An 18,056-nucleotide genomic window follows, 5' to 3' on the forward strand; every position below is an offset into this window, starting at 1 on the left:
CATCTCCATTTTACTCATAAGGAAATCGAGTCAGAGATTGGTTAAGAAATTTACTCAGGTTATACAGAACCAAGAACTGAATCGTTTCAGAGCCTGTTTTGTAACCCTATCCATTCCTTCCTTAAAAAATGTCAAGAAGGTTTTCTGACTTCCAGTATCTCATCTAGGAAGTCTGTAGAAAATAGTTCTCCCATGCCTTTAGTGCTGGTGTACTATCTTTCGGACATGTGTTTGGCTCATATTTAATGAGCTTCTGTCATGGGCCAGTCACAGTTAGGAACTGGGAATAAAATGCACAGGAACACAATCTGGGTGCCTACCCTCACATAACTGACGGTTTGGTAGGTAAGATAGACAGTTAATAAGAAATGACAGCATAACATTGTGGCTAAACACAAGGGCCCGCAAAAGGGACACCCAATCCAAAGAAAGGGGCCTGAAGGCTTTTTGAAGAAGTAGCAGCTCACACTGCATGTTTCTAGGAGGAGGCCACTACAAAGCCAGAAAAACCTACTGTTTGTGTCCCTAGCTCCTATAGAAGTACCAGAAACTCAACAAATATCTGTTGAATTAGTGGCGTCAGGCTACTTAAAAACAAACAAACAAAAAAACCCCCCAAAATCTCAAAGATAGTATGGTTACTACTCCTTCATTCCCCTAATCAATGTTGATTTTTTTTTTCTAAGTGTGGGTCACCTTCAGGCCATGAAAACAAAAAAAATGTCCAGTTTCTTAGGCAGTACCTTAATTCTGATCAATCCTAGAGTACCATGTCTCATTCTTCTTACCCTGATGACCTGAACAAGAATTGACAACTCTAGCCATAAACTCATACAGTGGGCTTAGGCTCATAGAAGTAAGTTAATGAAACACATTGTTGTTTCATTAAATCGAATTATGAAGGTGCACTTCTGAACATTTGCAAATGTCACTCCTAATTAGCTCAAGGACTTTGATACAGATGAACCCTGTTCAAAGTCAATATGGTAGGTGAGCTTTTGTGTGTCTGCTAACAGCAAATTGCAGTAGTTTGGCCATGATTTTTATGCGAGTTTTAAAAAAGAGCGTTAAGGAAGACAATAATGATATAAATAGTGACTTTGGCTATTTTAAACTATAATTAATACTTAAACTTCATGGCAATTCATCAAGAAAATAGATTTATGAAAAAATCCACAGTATTTTAAATAGCCCAATCTCATTCCAAAACTCACCTTGCCAAGGCAAAAGCATCGTCAATAAGACTTGCACGGTCAGCAGAAGAAAAGTCCTGGAAAGAAGAAGAAAAAGAGGTAAGTAGCACAATTCCTAAACCAAAGCATGTTGAGAAAGTTAATATCATGAAGATTCTGTTCTTAGAGCAAAAATAAAACAATTCATGACTACTGCTAGTCTTACCGTGTGGTTGCTGGAGAGATGGGTAGCTATATATTCCCAAGTTGGTACTTCATAATTTACACGATAAAACCCAATATGATCTGGGTTTATTTTTAGAAAAGCATTTCCAGCAGGATTCAAAGTGATTCCTGTGGTAGTAAATAAACACTAATGAGAAACATGTTTGCATATACTGTAAACACAGATAAATTAGGCCCAGAGGGTCAGAAGAAAAGAAAAGAAAAGAAATATCAACCAAAGGAGTCAAGTTTGATTTGGATCCAAAGCCCCAAAGCCTAATTCTTATTTAGTTGCCTAATTTTAGAATGTCACTGTAGTACATGAGCTGAAGAAGAATAACCAATGTAAAGAAGTGCCCTGTGATTTGTGACTTATACTCCTTACTGGTAGAAGCTTGCCAAATGAGTGAAATAATTCTGTGCTTTTCAGTCCTCCGATAGAAGAAAACAATGCCAAAAGACAAAGAGGTCCTTGCTTTTGGGGGTAGTCCATACAATGCTAACCATGATGGATTAATTACAGAAAGAGTACTCATTGGGCAGCCTGGGGAGGGGATAAAAATGTAAACATCTAAAAGAATACTTTATTAAAAGCAACATTCAAATTGATGGCATTGCCTATTGCCTAGCAAAATAATGATTTGAGATCAGTAATGCTTTTAAAATGTCAAGAAGGCCTGCAGTAGAACAGAAATCCAAATACAGCATTCTCAATTTTGTAATCCGTGTCATACTGGCTCTTCTCATTTTATTTATCTTTGTGAAGTCTTCTCTTTCCTTATTTCAATTGATTACATCAATGCTTTTCATCAAAGGATTTGCCAAATTAACTCTCTTTCTAAGTAGCACCCAGTATTTACACAGGGCTCTAGTATATAGATTTTTAGAGGCTCAACATTGAAGGAACAGAGACTTATGTTTGAGGTTAAAAAAAAAATTCACGTAAAATAGTAACTGTGCCCTGACATGACCAGTTATTAGTTAGCATTGTTTCTATACTTTTTAGTTCATACACTCTTTTGTTTGCAAGGACAATATACACTTTAAATAATTGTGCGGGAATACTGCATCTATTGAGAAATTTCAAATAGTTTAATGTAGTGGCGCTGTAAGGATGAGATCTTGGAAAATAGAAGATGAGGCTGGAAATAGAATCTAGAGCTCTGGAGTACAAGAGCCATGTGCCATGAGAAGGAATCCGTCTCCTGAAAGATGGTCAGATAGAAAAGATCTTTAAGCAGGGAAATAACATGCTCAGGTGTGCTTTCTAGAGAGATAATTTTGATGGTGGTACGAGAGATATATTGGAAGGAGATTTTAAAGTCTCCCATAATCATCCAAGGCAAGAGGGAAGGAGGGCTTACTCCAATATGGGGGTAATGAAAAAAAGAAAAAAGGTGATGTTTTCAAGAGGACAGTTGGTTTTCTTACTTGAGTGGACGGTCAGAGGAGGGGGAAATGGCTCGGATGATCGGATAAGTAATGATGCTGCCATTACAGAATAGAGGCAGATGAGTTAGTTTGGGAGGGAAGAAGATTTAAACTTTGGAAGTGTTCACAAGGTTTGGAAGACATCCAGAACACAGTAGTTTTTCATAATATATGAATAAGCCCTCCAACAAGACAATACTTTTTTTAAGGAATGTTCAGAGTAGGTGCTTGACAAATTATAAACCTTTACCTCATTCACGCAGTATTTATCTTTCTTTGTCATTCTCCCATGGACAAGTTGTTGAAAGGAAGCTAATCTTTTGGCAACTGTGCGCTTTGAATGTTTGTATCTGGAGGAGAGCCTCTTGCTAAGCACAGACCCATACGTTAATAAGAAAAAGAGCATGAACTTTTGAGTCTGACAGATCTAGGACAAAACCCTTGCTCTGTGACTAACTAGCTGTGTGATCTTGGCCAAATCACTTGACCTCTCTCTGTCCCTGTTCACCATAAGGGAAATAGGGATAAAAATCCCTCACAAGGCTGTTGTGAAGATTAAATAAGATAACATCGGTAAAGTGTTGGTCACACAGTTATTTGTCCAACAGATGGTAGCTATCTTCATTATTATGAAAGGGGATATGCCGCAGTTCTATAAATAGTGAGGCAAATATAAATAACATTGAGAAGTTCCTGGCAATCCATCTAAATACTGCAGTATTTCAGTGTGCTTTATATATACCTAGTTAAGCCTGTCTAGAGTTACTGTGATTTTTCTCACTTTATAGATGAGGAAGCTGAGATCCAGGAAATCAGTAATTATGGACTTTCCAAGTTCATGCTACTTTCCCAACAGTTGTTAACAGCAACGTACTGTTGGGTTGTTTAGCTACACAGTGAGGGACATAGGACAAGAATACTGGTGCCCACTCCTGGCAGCACGTGGGAGTCATCACGTATTAGGTTTCCTTTCATTGCTCCACTTACTATTGTTTCTCTAATCATAACGGTCCTATGTGTTCTTTACAGTTCCAAATATGTATTTGGAAAATACAAAAAAGTATAATGAAGAATAAAAAAATAACGATTATGACACACTGAAAGCTCAGGTGATGGTTAGCTTTTCTTAGCAATAAAGTATATTTGGGGTGAGGTACGTCTATTGTTTATTAGACATCATCGCACACTTAACAGACTATAGTATAGAGTAAACATAATTTTTACACTATGCACTGGGGAGCCAAAAAATTCTTTGACTTACTTTATTGCCATATTCACTCTGTTGTGGTAGTCTAGAAGCACACCCACAGTATCTCTTTGGTGTGCCTGTATTCTGTTTTATATAAATAATCATAAAAAAAACTTTACACAACTAGACAGCTCTTGTGATAGCTTGATAATTCTAGAGAAAGAAGTATTTTTCTTTAGCGATGTAGATGCTTTGTTGCGTTGATCCTTTAAGCAAGTTATTTTTCAGTTTAAAATTAGTTTATATCTTATTAAGTTTTATGAATCATTTACTAGCAAAGCAGTTGAAAAATACAAGAATGGTATATATATATTTTTTTTTTTACCAATGACACACTATTTGTACTTGGGAAGCTAAAAATTTCTAGTAGGATGCACTATCAGAATTTAGGATCAAGGAAGAAAATTTTAATCTCTGAAACTAAGTCTGACATGATCTATTGTAAAATGAATTGGTTATACATTTGTGGTAATGTTTTCAACAAATTATTTAAGGAACTATTTAAGAAATAGTAATCATTATGTTAGTAACAATTACAGAGTCCCTCCTAAATATCAGCAAGTGGCCTAGAGAATTTCCCTAAAAAGAAAGGTATTGTATTAATATGCAATATTTAATAAACAGGAATCTGGAAAAATGCAACCTGGCTACCTGGTGATGATTTTGGTGATTGGGAAGAAATAATTGCAAAGAAGAGTTTAGATAGTGAAGGTCTGTTAGAGTGTCTCAGTCTGCAGAGGGAAGGGGATGCACAGTTGAGCTGGTACATGTATTCCAGATTTTTTAACAGATTTCCTCCTGTAGAGAACAATGTATGTGGTAGAGGTCTGTTAATTATTTACTGCACTATTCTCTCTTCCTCCCTGGGTATACAGCTAGACTATATTTATTAGCCTCCCTTGCAGTTAGGTAGCAACATGGGATTGACAACTGGACACAAAGTGTGGGCAGAAGTAATAGATGCACTTCTCGACCTGCACCCTCCCTTATCTTCCCCTGTCCTCTGGTCAGGTGCAAAGATCCAGCAGAGGAATTTGAGGTCTAGGAAGCAGTGGAGCCATAAGAAGGAGGAAGACAGGATTTCTAAGTTACTATTTGGCAGTGAACTACCTAGGAAAGATGGCAGGTCAGGAATACCTCCATTGGACTTTTGCATGAATGAAAAACTTTCATTGCATCAAAATATCCTCTAAATGCAATAATTAGACTCCCCTGGTTAATGCAGTATATGAAGCTATCACAGCTTGATGAAATCTCTGAAATAATTGATCTACCTTAACTGTCTCTTTACTCTTATTAAGTAAACTTTCTTCCTGGAAGGAGATACCTAATTAGCTGACATGAGTATTCTGGTTCACCTTGGCCAGTATATTTTTATTTATATAAATTAACAAATTAGCATTCTTATATGTTTGCTTTGTGTGAATAAATCTTCCAAGCCTTGGTTGACCAGGGCTGAATTGATGAAACTGAGCTTCTGAATCTGCAAAACTGAATTCATAATGAGCCAATCAAAATTCAAACATCCCATGAGGCTCAGCTTGAAAGAATGAAGAAAGTCTCTCTTTCTCTTTGTTATTAAATTAAAAAACATATGCCCATAATTATTTTGACATGAAACATTTAAATATAACTACCATGAGATTCTAGTAATATTCTATTTATGTGTAGTCAGAATTTGGTTATCTAAACCATCCAGAATGTATCTTTAGATCTGCAAGAGTCATCGAAAGTCTATACCATTTCCTATGGCCTAGGCCTTCTCCTAGACCCTATACACTTAGGAATATCTATTTTAAAATACTATGTTTTAGTAAGATTAGTTATCTGACATCATGTGATAACCTTCAAGTCTTCTAAATGTTAGAAAGCCACAGATTAAAAGCCAAAAAGTCTATATACTACTAAATGTAAATGCACTGATAAAGAACAGCTGGTACTAAAGACAGAGGCACAATTAAAGTATCTACAGACATTCTCCAACAGCACCGCAGTCTGTGGGCAAACAAGCCTCCATTAAGCAAGGACTTACTAAACTCTTAGTAAGTCTTAAGATGTGCACAGAACCTGACCTGCCATCAAGGAGTATGATGTAAAGGTCATATCTTCAAGGAGTTTGTCATTTACTTAAAAAAGAAAAGAGAGAGCAAATGAAGATTAAATAACAATGTGATACTCAAAATATAAAGTAGTAATACTAGGAATAAAGTAGGATTGATTAAACCAATAGCACAAAATATACTGTAAACAGTGAGAAGAGAGATGACACAGGGCAGGCTGGAATAGCCGGAGAAGGAAGGGTCTGTGATAGAGATCCTCTTCTTTTGTTCTAAATTACATGTTTAATTTTTTTAATGTTTAAAACATCATGTGCAACACAAATGTAAAGTAACGGCCTTGGGGGAAGTGCCAACATTGCCTGGGAAATTTCTGACTGATGAATCATCAAAGAAACCAAGAAGAGGGAGGTAGGGCTGGTAACCTGAGCTGACTGCCCATTCAGTGCACTTGGGATGTGTTTGTCATCTGTGCTCTGAGCTGAGAGCTGAAGATGTCCCCAGACAGGAAACAGGAACTTATTGCATAGCCTAAAAATGGAGCAGGCACTTTGAAGTAGGAAGAGATGTCTAGTTTGCTTCTGGCTCAGTGAGCCGTCATGATTCTGAGGTTTCAGATAAAGACAGGTCTGTCATCAAAACTCTGTGAACATTGCAGCCTCTTCATTCTTTCACTCATTCATTCAATAAACAATTACTGGGTAACAGCTGAAGACATAGAACCACCACAACCAAAATAAATAAGCTCCATTTCCTTAAGAAATATTCTATGTGGGAGGGGAAAGACAACTAAATCCATAGTTAGAGCCAAAAAATGTGTTCAATATAAAGACAAAGGGATGCAGTTGCTGGCAGAGCCTTCTGCCCTCACTTTCCTACTAGTATTCTCTGTCCAGAGCAGAGTTCTTATCCACACCTGGTGAAGCCGATCATCCATTTAAATACTACCTTTTCCCTCTAGCCCTCAGCCTAGACATGCTTTTCTTTAGTAACCTTTCCTGAACCCCCGAATCTGGGCTGGTCTTTCTTCAGCGAGCCCTCCGGCTCTTAGCATACCAGGCACTCATGACTCTCATTTGCCTACTGACTTGTCCGTCTGTGCCCTCACTAGACAGTAAGTACCAAGAGTGTAAGGGATTTTTTCTCCCTCAGCATTAACTCCATGTCTACCCCTGTGTCTGGCTCTTGGGAAGAAGTTAGCTCTTGGTAAATACTTCCTTCAAAGAACTAATTGATTGATTGATTAATAAGGATTAAATTTATTATTCAAATATTCCCTCTTATAAGTACCTAACAGCAAAAGGGAACCAAAAAACCTACTGGATTCACAGAAAAATCTGTACAGAAATGTTTACAGCACCATTAACAGCCAAAAAGTAGAAATAATCCAAATGCTCATCAACTGATAAATAGATGAATGGGAGGTGGAAATCGATATGATATAACTTGTCAATAAAAAGGAAAGAAGTACCGATACATGCCACCACATGGACGAACCTTGAAAACATTACCCTAAGTGAAAGAAAACACTCATAAAGTACCACACATATCATTCTAATTATATGAAATGTCCCAAATAGGCAAATGTATGCAGACAGAAAGTAGCAGCTGCTTAAGGCTGGGGGTGTGGTAGATAGAGGGAGTGATAGCTAAAGCATGGGATTTCTTTTCGAGGCAATTAAAATGCTTTAAATTTGACTATGGTAATGGTAACACATATCTGCAAATGTAATAAAAACCACTGAATTCTACACTTTAAATGGGTGAATTGCATAATACGTGACTTTTATCTCAATAAAAAAATCAACCCTCTAAGTATAGGATAAAAATTTACTTGCTAGGGGAAATCATACCTAATTAATATTTTAGAATATTTTACAGGAGCAAATAGGCATATGTAAGTAAAGGATAAATGATTGACCTCATTTTTATCCCTAAGAAGCCACAGGTGAAAAGCGCATGCCAACCGCTTTTCTGAAACCAGCTCTGTGTGGGGTGGGGTGAGAAAAGTATCATTTGTCTTAGAAAAAAGTGACTTGGAAACCTAAAACAAGTACAGTGGTAAAAGTGTAAAAAGGAGGAATCTTCTGGGACAGATGCTAAAACCTGCCCTATTATTTCTGTCAGTAATCTGGAGGAAAGAACATGTAATAAGGCCTCCTTGTTTTAATATTAACAAAATTTTTTCAAGAAAGGAAAAGACAAACCAAGGGAGATAGAATACAGAAATATATTTCCAGTTGATTTAAGTGAGTAGAGCAGTCACAGCTGAGTTTTAACACAGGCACAAGCCAAGTGATTCATTTAGGGAGCTGGATGGATGGATGGATGGATGAAAATATGTATAGATAGTGTCTTGAGCTACTGGGGACAATTTACAACTTAGAAAAGATAATTTGGAATCATTCAAGATTCTAATGTCAAACTGAATTGGAAAAATGATAGGTCTAATTTAATGTCAGTATTTTAAGAAACCAGGCTTGTCACATAACATTTTAAGAAATTCCATGATTTACTTCTGTGATACAAAGAAAAAAAAAGTAGAAGAAAGAAAAAAGGAAAGGAGGGAAGAAATGAAGAAGGGGAAAAGAAAAAGAGAAAACTTGCACATCTATCATCCAATGGTTGGGTGTGTGACCCTTCTTTGGATATGGGTATTTGTTAATTGTGTCAGTCATGGTAAATCATTAAAAAGAGTATCTCAAGGTAGAAAATTTCTCGTTTTAGATAAGGGCTTGAATTCATTGGAAGATTACTTAAGAGGTCTCTTTTAGCTTTAATGTATATCATAAGTTCCAGCTTCAGTGTTGTTTCTTTACACTTTACATTAGTTTAATGTGGTACATTAATTCAAAAGAAGAAATAATAAATCAATTGATGACATTTACCTCCTGTTTCTGACCTGTTGTAGAATGTAATACTTGATACATTATCTTCAGTCCATTTAACTGGAATATTCCATGTGTAACTAAAATTTTTTTAAGAGAAAAATTTAACTCTTATTACTAAAAAACAAAAAACATTTCCAAAGTAAAAATACTTAAAAATTTTGTTTTCCTCATAAATGATCATCCAGTATATAGGATACAGTTAATATAATACCCTTTAGTGATGAAAATAGGCCATATAACTACTTTCAATTTCTATAAATCTCTAAAATTTGGAACTTTGTATCAACAAATCAGCTAGGCATGAAAATTATTTCAATGAAATGCCTTGGGACTTTAAAAAAAATGCTACCTAAATGTAAGACGTTACATGATAACATTGAGCTTTCACACACATACTTGCACATATTCTAATATGCTTAGTTTCTGTCAAGGAACACAAACCATTTTTCAAATTCAGAAGACAATCTTAAAATACCGTGCAGGGGATAAGCCATTTTAGGAATTATGTCGAGACTTAAATTACACCACCACCATCCATCCCTTAAAGATTCTCATGTTCTTTCCCCATCTCCTACTTTGCAGCATGTGAGTCAGGTGTGCTGCAAAGGAAAAAATCATCAGATAAGCATGTTTTGCGTTTGTTTGTTGTTTTGTTTTTTGTTTGTTTTGTTTTGTTTTGTTTTTAGTGTTCTCATTAGCTACTTAGTATTTTCTTGTGGAGCAGGGAGAGGTGGTTAGCTTTGTACTTTGGTACAATATATACTTAATATTTTAGTCTTGAAACCTCATGAAAGAGGTTTTAAATTGTTTTGACTGTTCTCATGTCATGTACTATCAATCAGAAAATACAAGAGACCTAGAAAGAAGATGAATCTGTGTTTAGATTCAGGTTTCAACTCAAAGTTTGCCTTGTTTTTTTGTCATCTGTGATCATTCAAGTCCCCACAGAGAATGGGGGATGATATTTCCCCTTTTCAAGATATAATAAAAATTTATGTAATTCAGGGAGAATACATTTTTCTTAAGATTTATTTATTTATTTCAGAAAGAGAGTGCGCGCTTTGGTGGAGAGAGGGGCAGAGGGAGAGGGAGACAAGCAGACTCCCGGCTGAACAATGAGCCTGCTGCTGGCTCAATCCCGGGACCCTGAGATCAGGACCTGAGCCACAATCAAGAGTCAGAAGCTCAACCGACTGAGCCCCATGGGGAGAACACATTTTGCCATCTACACAAAAGACGTAATCCTTTGTTTTTTAACTGGATTGAAATGTTTTATAAGATTGAGTTAGTAGATTTCTTTGAGGATTGTATTGCTGATGGAATGGTTTTGGCTCTAAATTCTATAAAACCAATATATACATTGTTTCTTGGGTCATGTTGCAAGCATTGTCAGTGATCCAGTCTTATCCCCTTGAATCTCTTTGTCATTTTTGTACACTCCAAACTCCAGTGTGCTCTCCTTGACGACAGCTAATCACCTGGGTCTCTCTGTCAGAGGACTGCCCTCTAGCTGCCCAAGCAAGGAAAGCCAGAAGTTTCTTAGCTTTTACATTCTTGGATGCACCCCTTAGCCAATGATGGAAGGGCATGAGAATCTTCCTTGCCCCATTTGTTAGGAGCACTCTACAGTACCGTCTCCAGAGCCTTCCCCTGGACAGGTACCCTCCACAGCCCCAGCTCCGCTCGACTCGACTCAATATTGCACTCTGCTGCCTGATACCCCACATCCCAGTCCCCTTCCAGTCTTAAAAACACTTCCTGGTGAGTAGCTTTCACCTGAATCATCACTTCAGAATCCGCTTTTAGGGAAGCTGACCTAAGAGTGATCCCTTGCAGCTTCTCAACTGACAAACAAGCACTTTTAAAGGTCCCATCCTACCTATATATTTCACTCTTTCACTCTTCTTTTGCTTTGGTAATGCCACATAAACTAACATTTCTTCCCTTCTTTACATTTCTCCAATAGTGACCTGACTGAAAGGACAGAGCACGCAAATGTCTAGATGCCCTCTGTGCACAGCCAGGAATTCATATTTTGACCATTCCCCCGTAAAACAGTCTCTGGGACTACACTCTGCCTTAAAGTGGACATAAGATATACTATTAAGTTATGTTAAAAAATATATATATATTCTTTGAAGTCTGAAGGGATCGTAAGACTAAAAGGATCAAGGGTTGCGGCCATATAATTTCCTAAGTTTAGAATGCCTTATAGGATCTAATCTAATGTGAGTAAAATAATAGATTTGAGTACAAAATATCAATAAATGGAAATTACATAAATGGAGCGAGAGAGTCTTGTATATGTTACCTAAAATTTAGGAGGACCAGATTTCATTTTTAAAGGCAGAATCCAGTTTTTTGTATCTAACACTCTAATGAACTCTGGTGGTATTAAATATGGTCAACATAATTTTCACTAAAGAAATTGACTTTGATTGTCCCCAAATAACTCGCCTACTCTCCTTTTCCCCCGTCTACATTGAGTGGATTCCTGAAGACATGTCCCTGATAGGGAATTCCCCCAATGGAGACAAGAAATTTTTTTTAAGTATTTATTTATTTGAGAGAGAGAGTGAGAGAAAATATGAGAGGGAGAAGGTCAGAGGGAGTAGTAGACTCGCTACAGAGCTGGGAGCCCGATGCAGGACTCGATCCCAGGACTCCAGAATCATGACCTGAGCCAAAGGCAGTCGCTTAATCAACTAAGCTACCCAGGCACCCAAAATTTGTTTATTTCTACCAGATGGTTGAGACCACACTGTTGAAACAATAACTTACAACACGTGTGGGCCATTTGCATTGTACAAAGTTTGTGGTCTGTAAGAATTCCCTAATCTTGGAATATGTAAGCTGTGAGAAGAAGGAGGAGGCCATTGAGTTCATAGTACAACTTAATCAACCACATTTCCCACCAGATAGAAATATACCTAGAGAGAGAGTGGGTTAACATTAGGGTTGGAGAAAGGGCTAATTCCTTTCTGGGGTCATTAGGGCATATGTTATGATCTAGGTTTTCAATCAAGTAAAAAATCATGAAGGATCACTTTTGATATAATGTTTTCTCTCCTATTTGTTCAGGGGCTGCTGTAGATTTTTAACAAATGTTCTCAACAGGATAGCACATGTTTTCTGGGCTTATTTTTCTATGCATATATAACTTTTTTTTTTATAAAAATGGAGCAAATAGATTGACTTTATGGTAAGTGATCATTAAAAATCATGTATCGAGGGGCACCTGGGTGGCTCAGTGGGTTAAGCCTGTGCCTTCGGCTCAGGTCATGATCCCAGCATCATGGGATGGAGCCCCGTATCAGGCTCCCTGCTTGGCAGAAAGCCTGCTTCTCCCTCTCTCACTCCCCCTGCCTGTATTTCCTCTCTTGCTGTGTCTCTCTCTGTCAAATAAATAAATTTTTTTAAAAAATCATGTATTGCATCTAAATAAAATTAAAATGGTATCTGAAGATAAAAACTAAAGAAAATGCTAGAGGAAAAGTATAAATGTTATATAGCTCCATGTTCTAAATCTTGATGAGTATAATTTAAAGATTTGTTATAACTTAAAAAGTGAAGACCTGATAATATATTTCATTTGCTTGGTAATAATTTTTTTTATTTGTGTGAAGGGGAATGCATAACCAAGAAGTAGTTTAAAAGATGCAATCCCACCAGTTTAAAAACAGTGTTTGGTATGTCTTTGGCTTAACAAATCAGTGGATACATATGACAGAAGGGAAAAATTACTATGAAGCTTTAAGTTTGTTTCTCAGAGAAATATTTTTAATTTTAGTATCTAGAGGCTACTAAATAGCAGTATTAAATATGGCCAATCTAATCTGCTAGAACATAAAACAGTAACTATAAAATAAACAGTTTATAGTTAATAGAATGATCACACAAATTATTATATGGATTTTTTTAATTCTCACCCAAGATCGAGGGTTTCAATTCATTCATGTATTATGAAGAGGAAAGAATGAAAACAAAGCTCTTCTATCATAATCTTTCCTTTCCAAAATAAAGAGAAGATAAGTATTACAGGCACTCCCTGACTGATCTCATTTGGTGTAGGAACTCAAATTTCCTTTGTTTTGGCATGAACTATTAATTTTTAATATTTGCATACAGCAAGATACCCAGTTCATATGAAGGTCATTTACTGTGGGGGAGCTGAGTGTCTGATGTTTCCAGAAGAGGTTGTAACAAGGGGAGCACCCTGGCTTTCTTGACGTTCTTCCTGCTCAGGTACCAACCAGTATCTTGAAAGTAGCTTATTTAATAATTCTGAGTGCTCTCCATTCTCTGATGTCTTGGACAGGAAGTTTGAATTTTGTCAGGTTGAATCATTGGAAACACCCGAGTGTGCTATTAGTGTGACTTAATTTTCAAAGCCGTGAATTGGAAGCCAGGAAACAGGTTGTGTCACTCACCATATAGAGTACATATGACAAAGTTCTCTAAAGAACTTTCTCTAATAATTTGGCTATGGTCACTATAGAATAAGATGAGAACGATTTTCTAAAGTGAGATATTTATCTGCAAATTCATCCAGTGCAGTTCTCTGCAAATTGTTTGTTTTTTAGCGAAAAATTTGAGCTCAACCTCATCTTTGGAACACCTGCCACACCCCTTCAGCTCAGGGCCACTCTCCTCCTCTCCTTAGGCAGACCCCATCCTCTGTCTCACCTCTTGCGTGAGTCATTCACTACAGTTACCATAGTAACTGGCCTCCCTGCTCCCACTCTTGCCCCTACTCTGACCTACTCTCTCTAATGCAGCCAGAGGAGAACTTGGAAAAATGTAAAGGTGAGCCTGCCAAGTCTCTCTTTGAAGTCCTCGAATTTGCACACTATTGTGCAAAATCATGAACACAGTGTGCACGCCGGGCCCCTGCTTCCTCTCTCACTGCTGGGCCCGTGCATCTCTGCTGTTCAGCTTCTCGGAGCCAGACTGCCTGTGTTCAAATCAAAGTGCCATCACCTACAGTCTGTGTAACCTTGAATCAATTATTTCATCATTTCCAGTTACTTCTCCATTTCCACACCTGTTATAATAAAATGCTCCAAAGCGCTTACAGTTTGCCAGCTACTTAGTAAATCCTCAGTAAGTTGCGTATTTTATGGGTACTGCTATTTTTTAAACTTTGGAGCCTTCATACATGTAGTTTCTGTTTTGAACACTACCACCGCTGCCATGGTGGTCCCTTCGTATCAATCTACTCAGCTTACATCTCACTTCTTTTTTTTTTTTTCTGTCGAGCAGAGAGTCCGACGTGGGGCTCAATCCCAGGACCCTGGGATCATGACCTGAGCCAAAGGCAGAGGCTTTAACCCACTGAGCCACCCAGGCGCCCCACATCTCACTTCTTTAAGAAAGAATGTCTTCCTTGGCCCACCCTCCTCAAGCTCACCCCCAACACGCCCATTAACCAGGCTCAGTGTATCAATGGGCACATATGGGGGGAGAGCGTAATCATTGTGAAACTCCCCAAGGAAAGCTTGTTTCACAAGAGAGAAATATTTTTGAGTTTTAATATCTAAAGTCTCCAGCAGTTTTAAATTTGGCCAATCTTAATTTGCCAAACAAAACAGTAACTCTAAAAGAACCAGCTTATAGATATTCTGGGAAACCTTTGTCATACCCTATAATTGTCCTTCCTTTTGTTATCTTAATTGCTACCAAATAATTGGTCTTGTGATGATATATATATACACACACACACTATATAATAAGATCACTGAGACTATTAATGAGATAAAGAGGGCAAAGGGCCTTTTCACTGGAAATTGGGCGGTAGAGATTAGATATCACTGGAAGTGGCCATGGGTGCCAAAGTCTCTCTACCAAACCAAGTATTCAAAAGTTGAAAGAAAAGACCATTAAAACTGGCATGAGTGATGGGTATTAGTTGAACCTATTGTGGGAATCATTTCACAATATACCTAAATCAAATCATCATGTTGTATGCCTTAAACTTATACATGATGCTTGTCAATTATTTCTCAATAAAACTGGAAAAAAAAATTGGCAAGGGTGAAACTGAAACATTATCCAGGGAACCAGTGCCGCACATCCTATGTTGTTCCCATTTAGCCAGGATCCTGTGTAGATGGAGGCTCATCTGTGTAATGGGGGGCTGAGATGATACCCCCAAAGTGGTTTACCCAGGTTTTTGTGGCCAGCCCCATACCAGAGGTCCTGAGATCCTGATTTCCTCCTCTTCTGTTGGCAGTGATTGGCACCCCAGAAATGCATACAAAATTAACTAGTCATACAGAAATGGATATAATATTGAGACTTTCTGTACAAACTATATTCACACATTTGTGCAATTTATAAATAGAAACATCTCATCAAAAACTAGGAAGACTGGGTAACTGGGTGGCTCAGATGGTTAGGCATCTGTCTTTTGCTCAGGTCACAATCTCCAGGCCCTGGGATTGAGGCCCATGTCTGGGTTCCCAGCTCAGCAGGGAATCTGCTTCTCTCTCTCCCTCTGCCTCTTCCCCTGCTTGTACTCCCTCTCTCTCTCTCTCAAATAAATAAATAAAATCTTTAAAAACAAACAAACAAAAAAAAAAAACCTCAAACTGGAAAGACTCCTATTGAAAAGTCAGTCTCCTTTTGCACCCTTCCTACAGGCCAGCTCCTCTCTTAGCAGCATCATATTTTAAAAAATACTTCTGGATTTAATTCCCCTGATGGCTAATTCTGTAACTCTAAATGTTTTTATTTTATTTTATTTTTGCCCCAGATAGGATCTGTTAACTCATCCATGAGATGGGGTGATTTAGTTTTCTTATACTAATTTCTTTTCCATTCTCCCATTAACAGTCAAAATTTAAGAAGGCAAAATTATTATTACTTTTCTATAGGTTATAATTATTCCTTTCAATTATGTACTCAAGCTATCATTTCCTGTCTCATAAATGTGAGTATTGCTCTTCTCTCCTAACTGTAAAACAGGAGATTTTATCCCTATTTTACAGGGAGGAGAAACTGTAGGCTATCCTGTGGAGTGCTGGTAAATACTTAACAATGGGCTCTTGGTGGGGGATGGGGGTGGAACCGAACACAATATTTGCTGGTTTCCATGAACTCACCATATGATCGATTTCAAACTACCAGCATGAGGCTCCGAGGCGGGATTAGGGTCAGCCCCAGCACACCACTAAATTAGTGCCCAACCCGTCCTTCCACCTCCCCTCCCTCTTCCACCTCCTTTCTTCTGCCAGCTTTTTTTCTTCTTACAGTGTTAAGACTGCTTCTATTTGCAATCTTCTCTGCCTCTGGAACAGAATTTTACCTTATTCATCCCTGATTAGACAAGTTAAAAGCCAGTAAGCAACGCTTATGAAATCATACACTTGTATACATATTGCTGGCCAGGAAGTGTGTTGGAGTTCCATTTCCTTTTCTACCGACTGATTCCATGGCCCCCTGAGTCATTTCAATAAAAATGTACCCTAACTCCCTAACATAGGGGTCAAATGGACCTCTTTTTCTTGTATTTAGCAATGGCATAAAATTATTCTACCTGGTTTATATTTTTGGATCACGATTTTTACACACAGCTTTAATTTGTTTTCTCTGATTTTCTCCTTTATAGTTGACTTAACTGATGGGCCTTCACTAGCTCCTCAGGTTTTTTCATTCTCTCAACCCTACTTGCTTTTTGCTGACCATCACCTACCTGAGCCCACTCATCGGGCTCTTACGCATGGCACTGTGAGCCCCCTGGCTCACTAATGGCCAGCATTTTCTCTCATGGTTTTCCTTGGTTGGATGCATTGTTTCCTGGGTCCATGTCTTCTTCTTTTTTTTTTTTTTTTGATTTATCCATTTTTTTCCTCTTTCTTCTCCCCTAGTCACTTCTAAGAAGTGCTGTGTGGAAAGCATTTTCTGGGGCTCTGTGACTGAAAACATCTTTGCTGTGCTTTTACATTTGGTTTAGTTTGGGTAGGGAAGTGGAGGCTGAAAATATTTTTTCTTCAACTATTTTAGATGACTGTAACATTTCTGAAGGTGTAGCTAAGTGTATATATATATATATATATATATATATATATATGTATGTATGTATTTTCCTTTTTTGTACTGTGTAGTCTATGGGACCTTTTATTCAGAATCCCTGTGTCCTTTATCATTTCTTTGATATGATCTGCCTCTCAGGTTTCTCTGCTTTCTCTTTTGAGAGACATCTCTTAGTTGAGTACTGGACATTGCCTATTTATCTTCTTTCACGTTTGTCAGTTCTATGTGTTTGCCCTCTAATTTGAGACAGTTCCCCAAATTTATTTCTACTCAGTCAAATAATTCTTTGATAACCAAAAATTTAAACTTCCAGAGCAATTCTGTATTTTAAGTTTATTTTTTCCAAAGAAATTCTGCTCATAGTAAATGGGTGTTAATAGCTTCTTTGATCGCCAAAATTATTTCATAAATTTATTTTCTATTTCTCCAATTGGTTTTTTGTTTATTCAAGTAGAATTTTACCTTTTACATTTTTAGGATTTTACCTTTTATATTTTTTAATATGTCATGTGATCTTAATGGTCCACCCATATTTCAGAAAGAAGGACTAAATTAATTACTTTTGGTATCTTGTAGTTAATCCCTCTGCTGTTGAGAGGTGAGGTGTATTTTTGAAACAGACTCTTCCTCTGAATAGGAAGTCTGACTGGGAGCTCTGTGTATGTATAAGGGGAGCTGGCAGCTCTAGCCCGTCCATCCCACAAATGCCATGAGGAGGAAAGCTTTACTCTGGGCATCCTAACCAAGTGAAAATCCTTAGCTCTCCTCCACTGTTTTAGTCAATTTATTTAGGGGGAGGGAAAGAGCCTTTGGATTTTTGCCTTGGGTCATTGCCGGACTTCTGGTAGATCTCTGAGAGCTCTCAACAGGGAAGGATAGCAGTAGATGAAGGGGAAATGAAATGGGGGTGTGTCTAACTGGCACAATTGTCCTGAGTCTAGACTTCAAATTAATTGCCCTGTTTTCAGCCTCACTTCTCACTCCTATGCTCCACTCT

General features: G+C 37.7%; 1 protein-coding gene across 1 annotated transcript in view; it reads right to left on the minus strand.

Moving 5' to 3' along the window:
* Nucleotides 1–18,056, minus strand: part of LOC122889258 (glutamyl aminopeptidase) — an 82,054-nt gene that overhangs the window by 20,178 nt on the left and 43,820 nt on the right. The window contains exons 11-13 of the mRNA XM_044224255.1: nt 9,023–9,102; nt 1,399–1,526; nt 1,215–1,270 (exon numbers count right to left, since the gene is read on the minus strand). Of these exons, the coding sequence (XP_044080190.1) occupies nt 1,215–1,270; nt 1,399–1,526; nt 9,023–9,102 (264 nt within the window). The remainder of the gene's footprint in view (nt 1–1,214; nt 1,271–1,398; nt 1,527–9,022; nt 9,103–18,056) is intronic.

Source organism: Neovison vison, chromosome 11 (assembly GCF_020171115.1).
Source record: "Neovison vison isolate M4711 chromosome 11, ASM_NN_V1, whole genome shotgun sequence".
NCBI lineage: Eukaryota > Metazoa > Chordata > Mammalia > Carnivora > Mustelidae > Neogale > Neogale vison.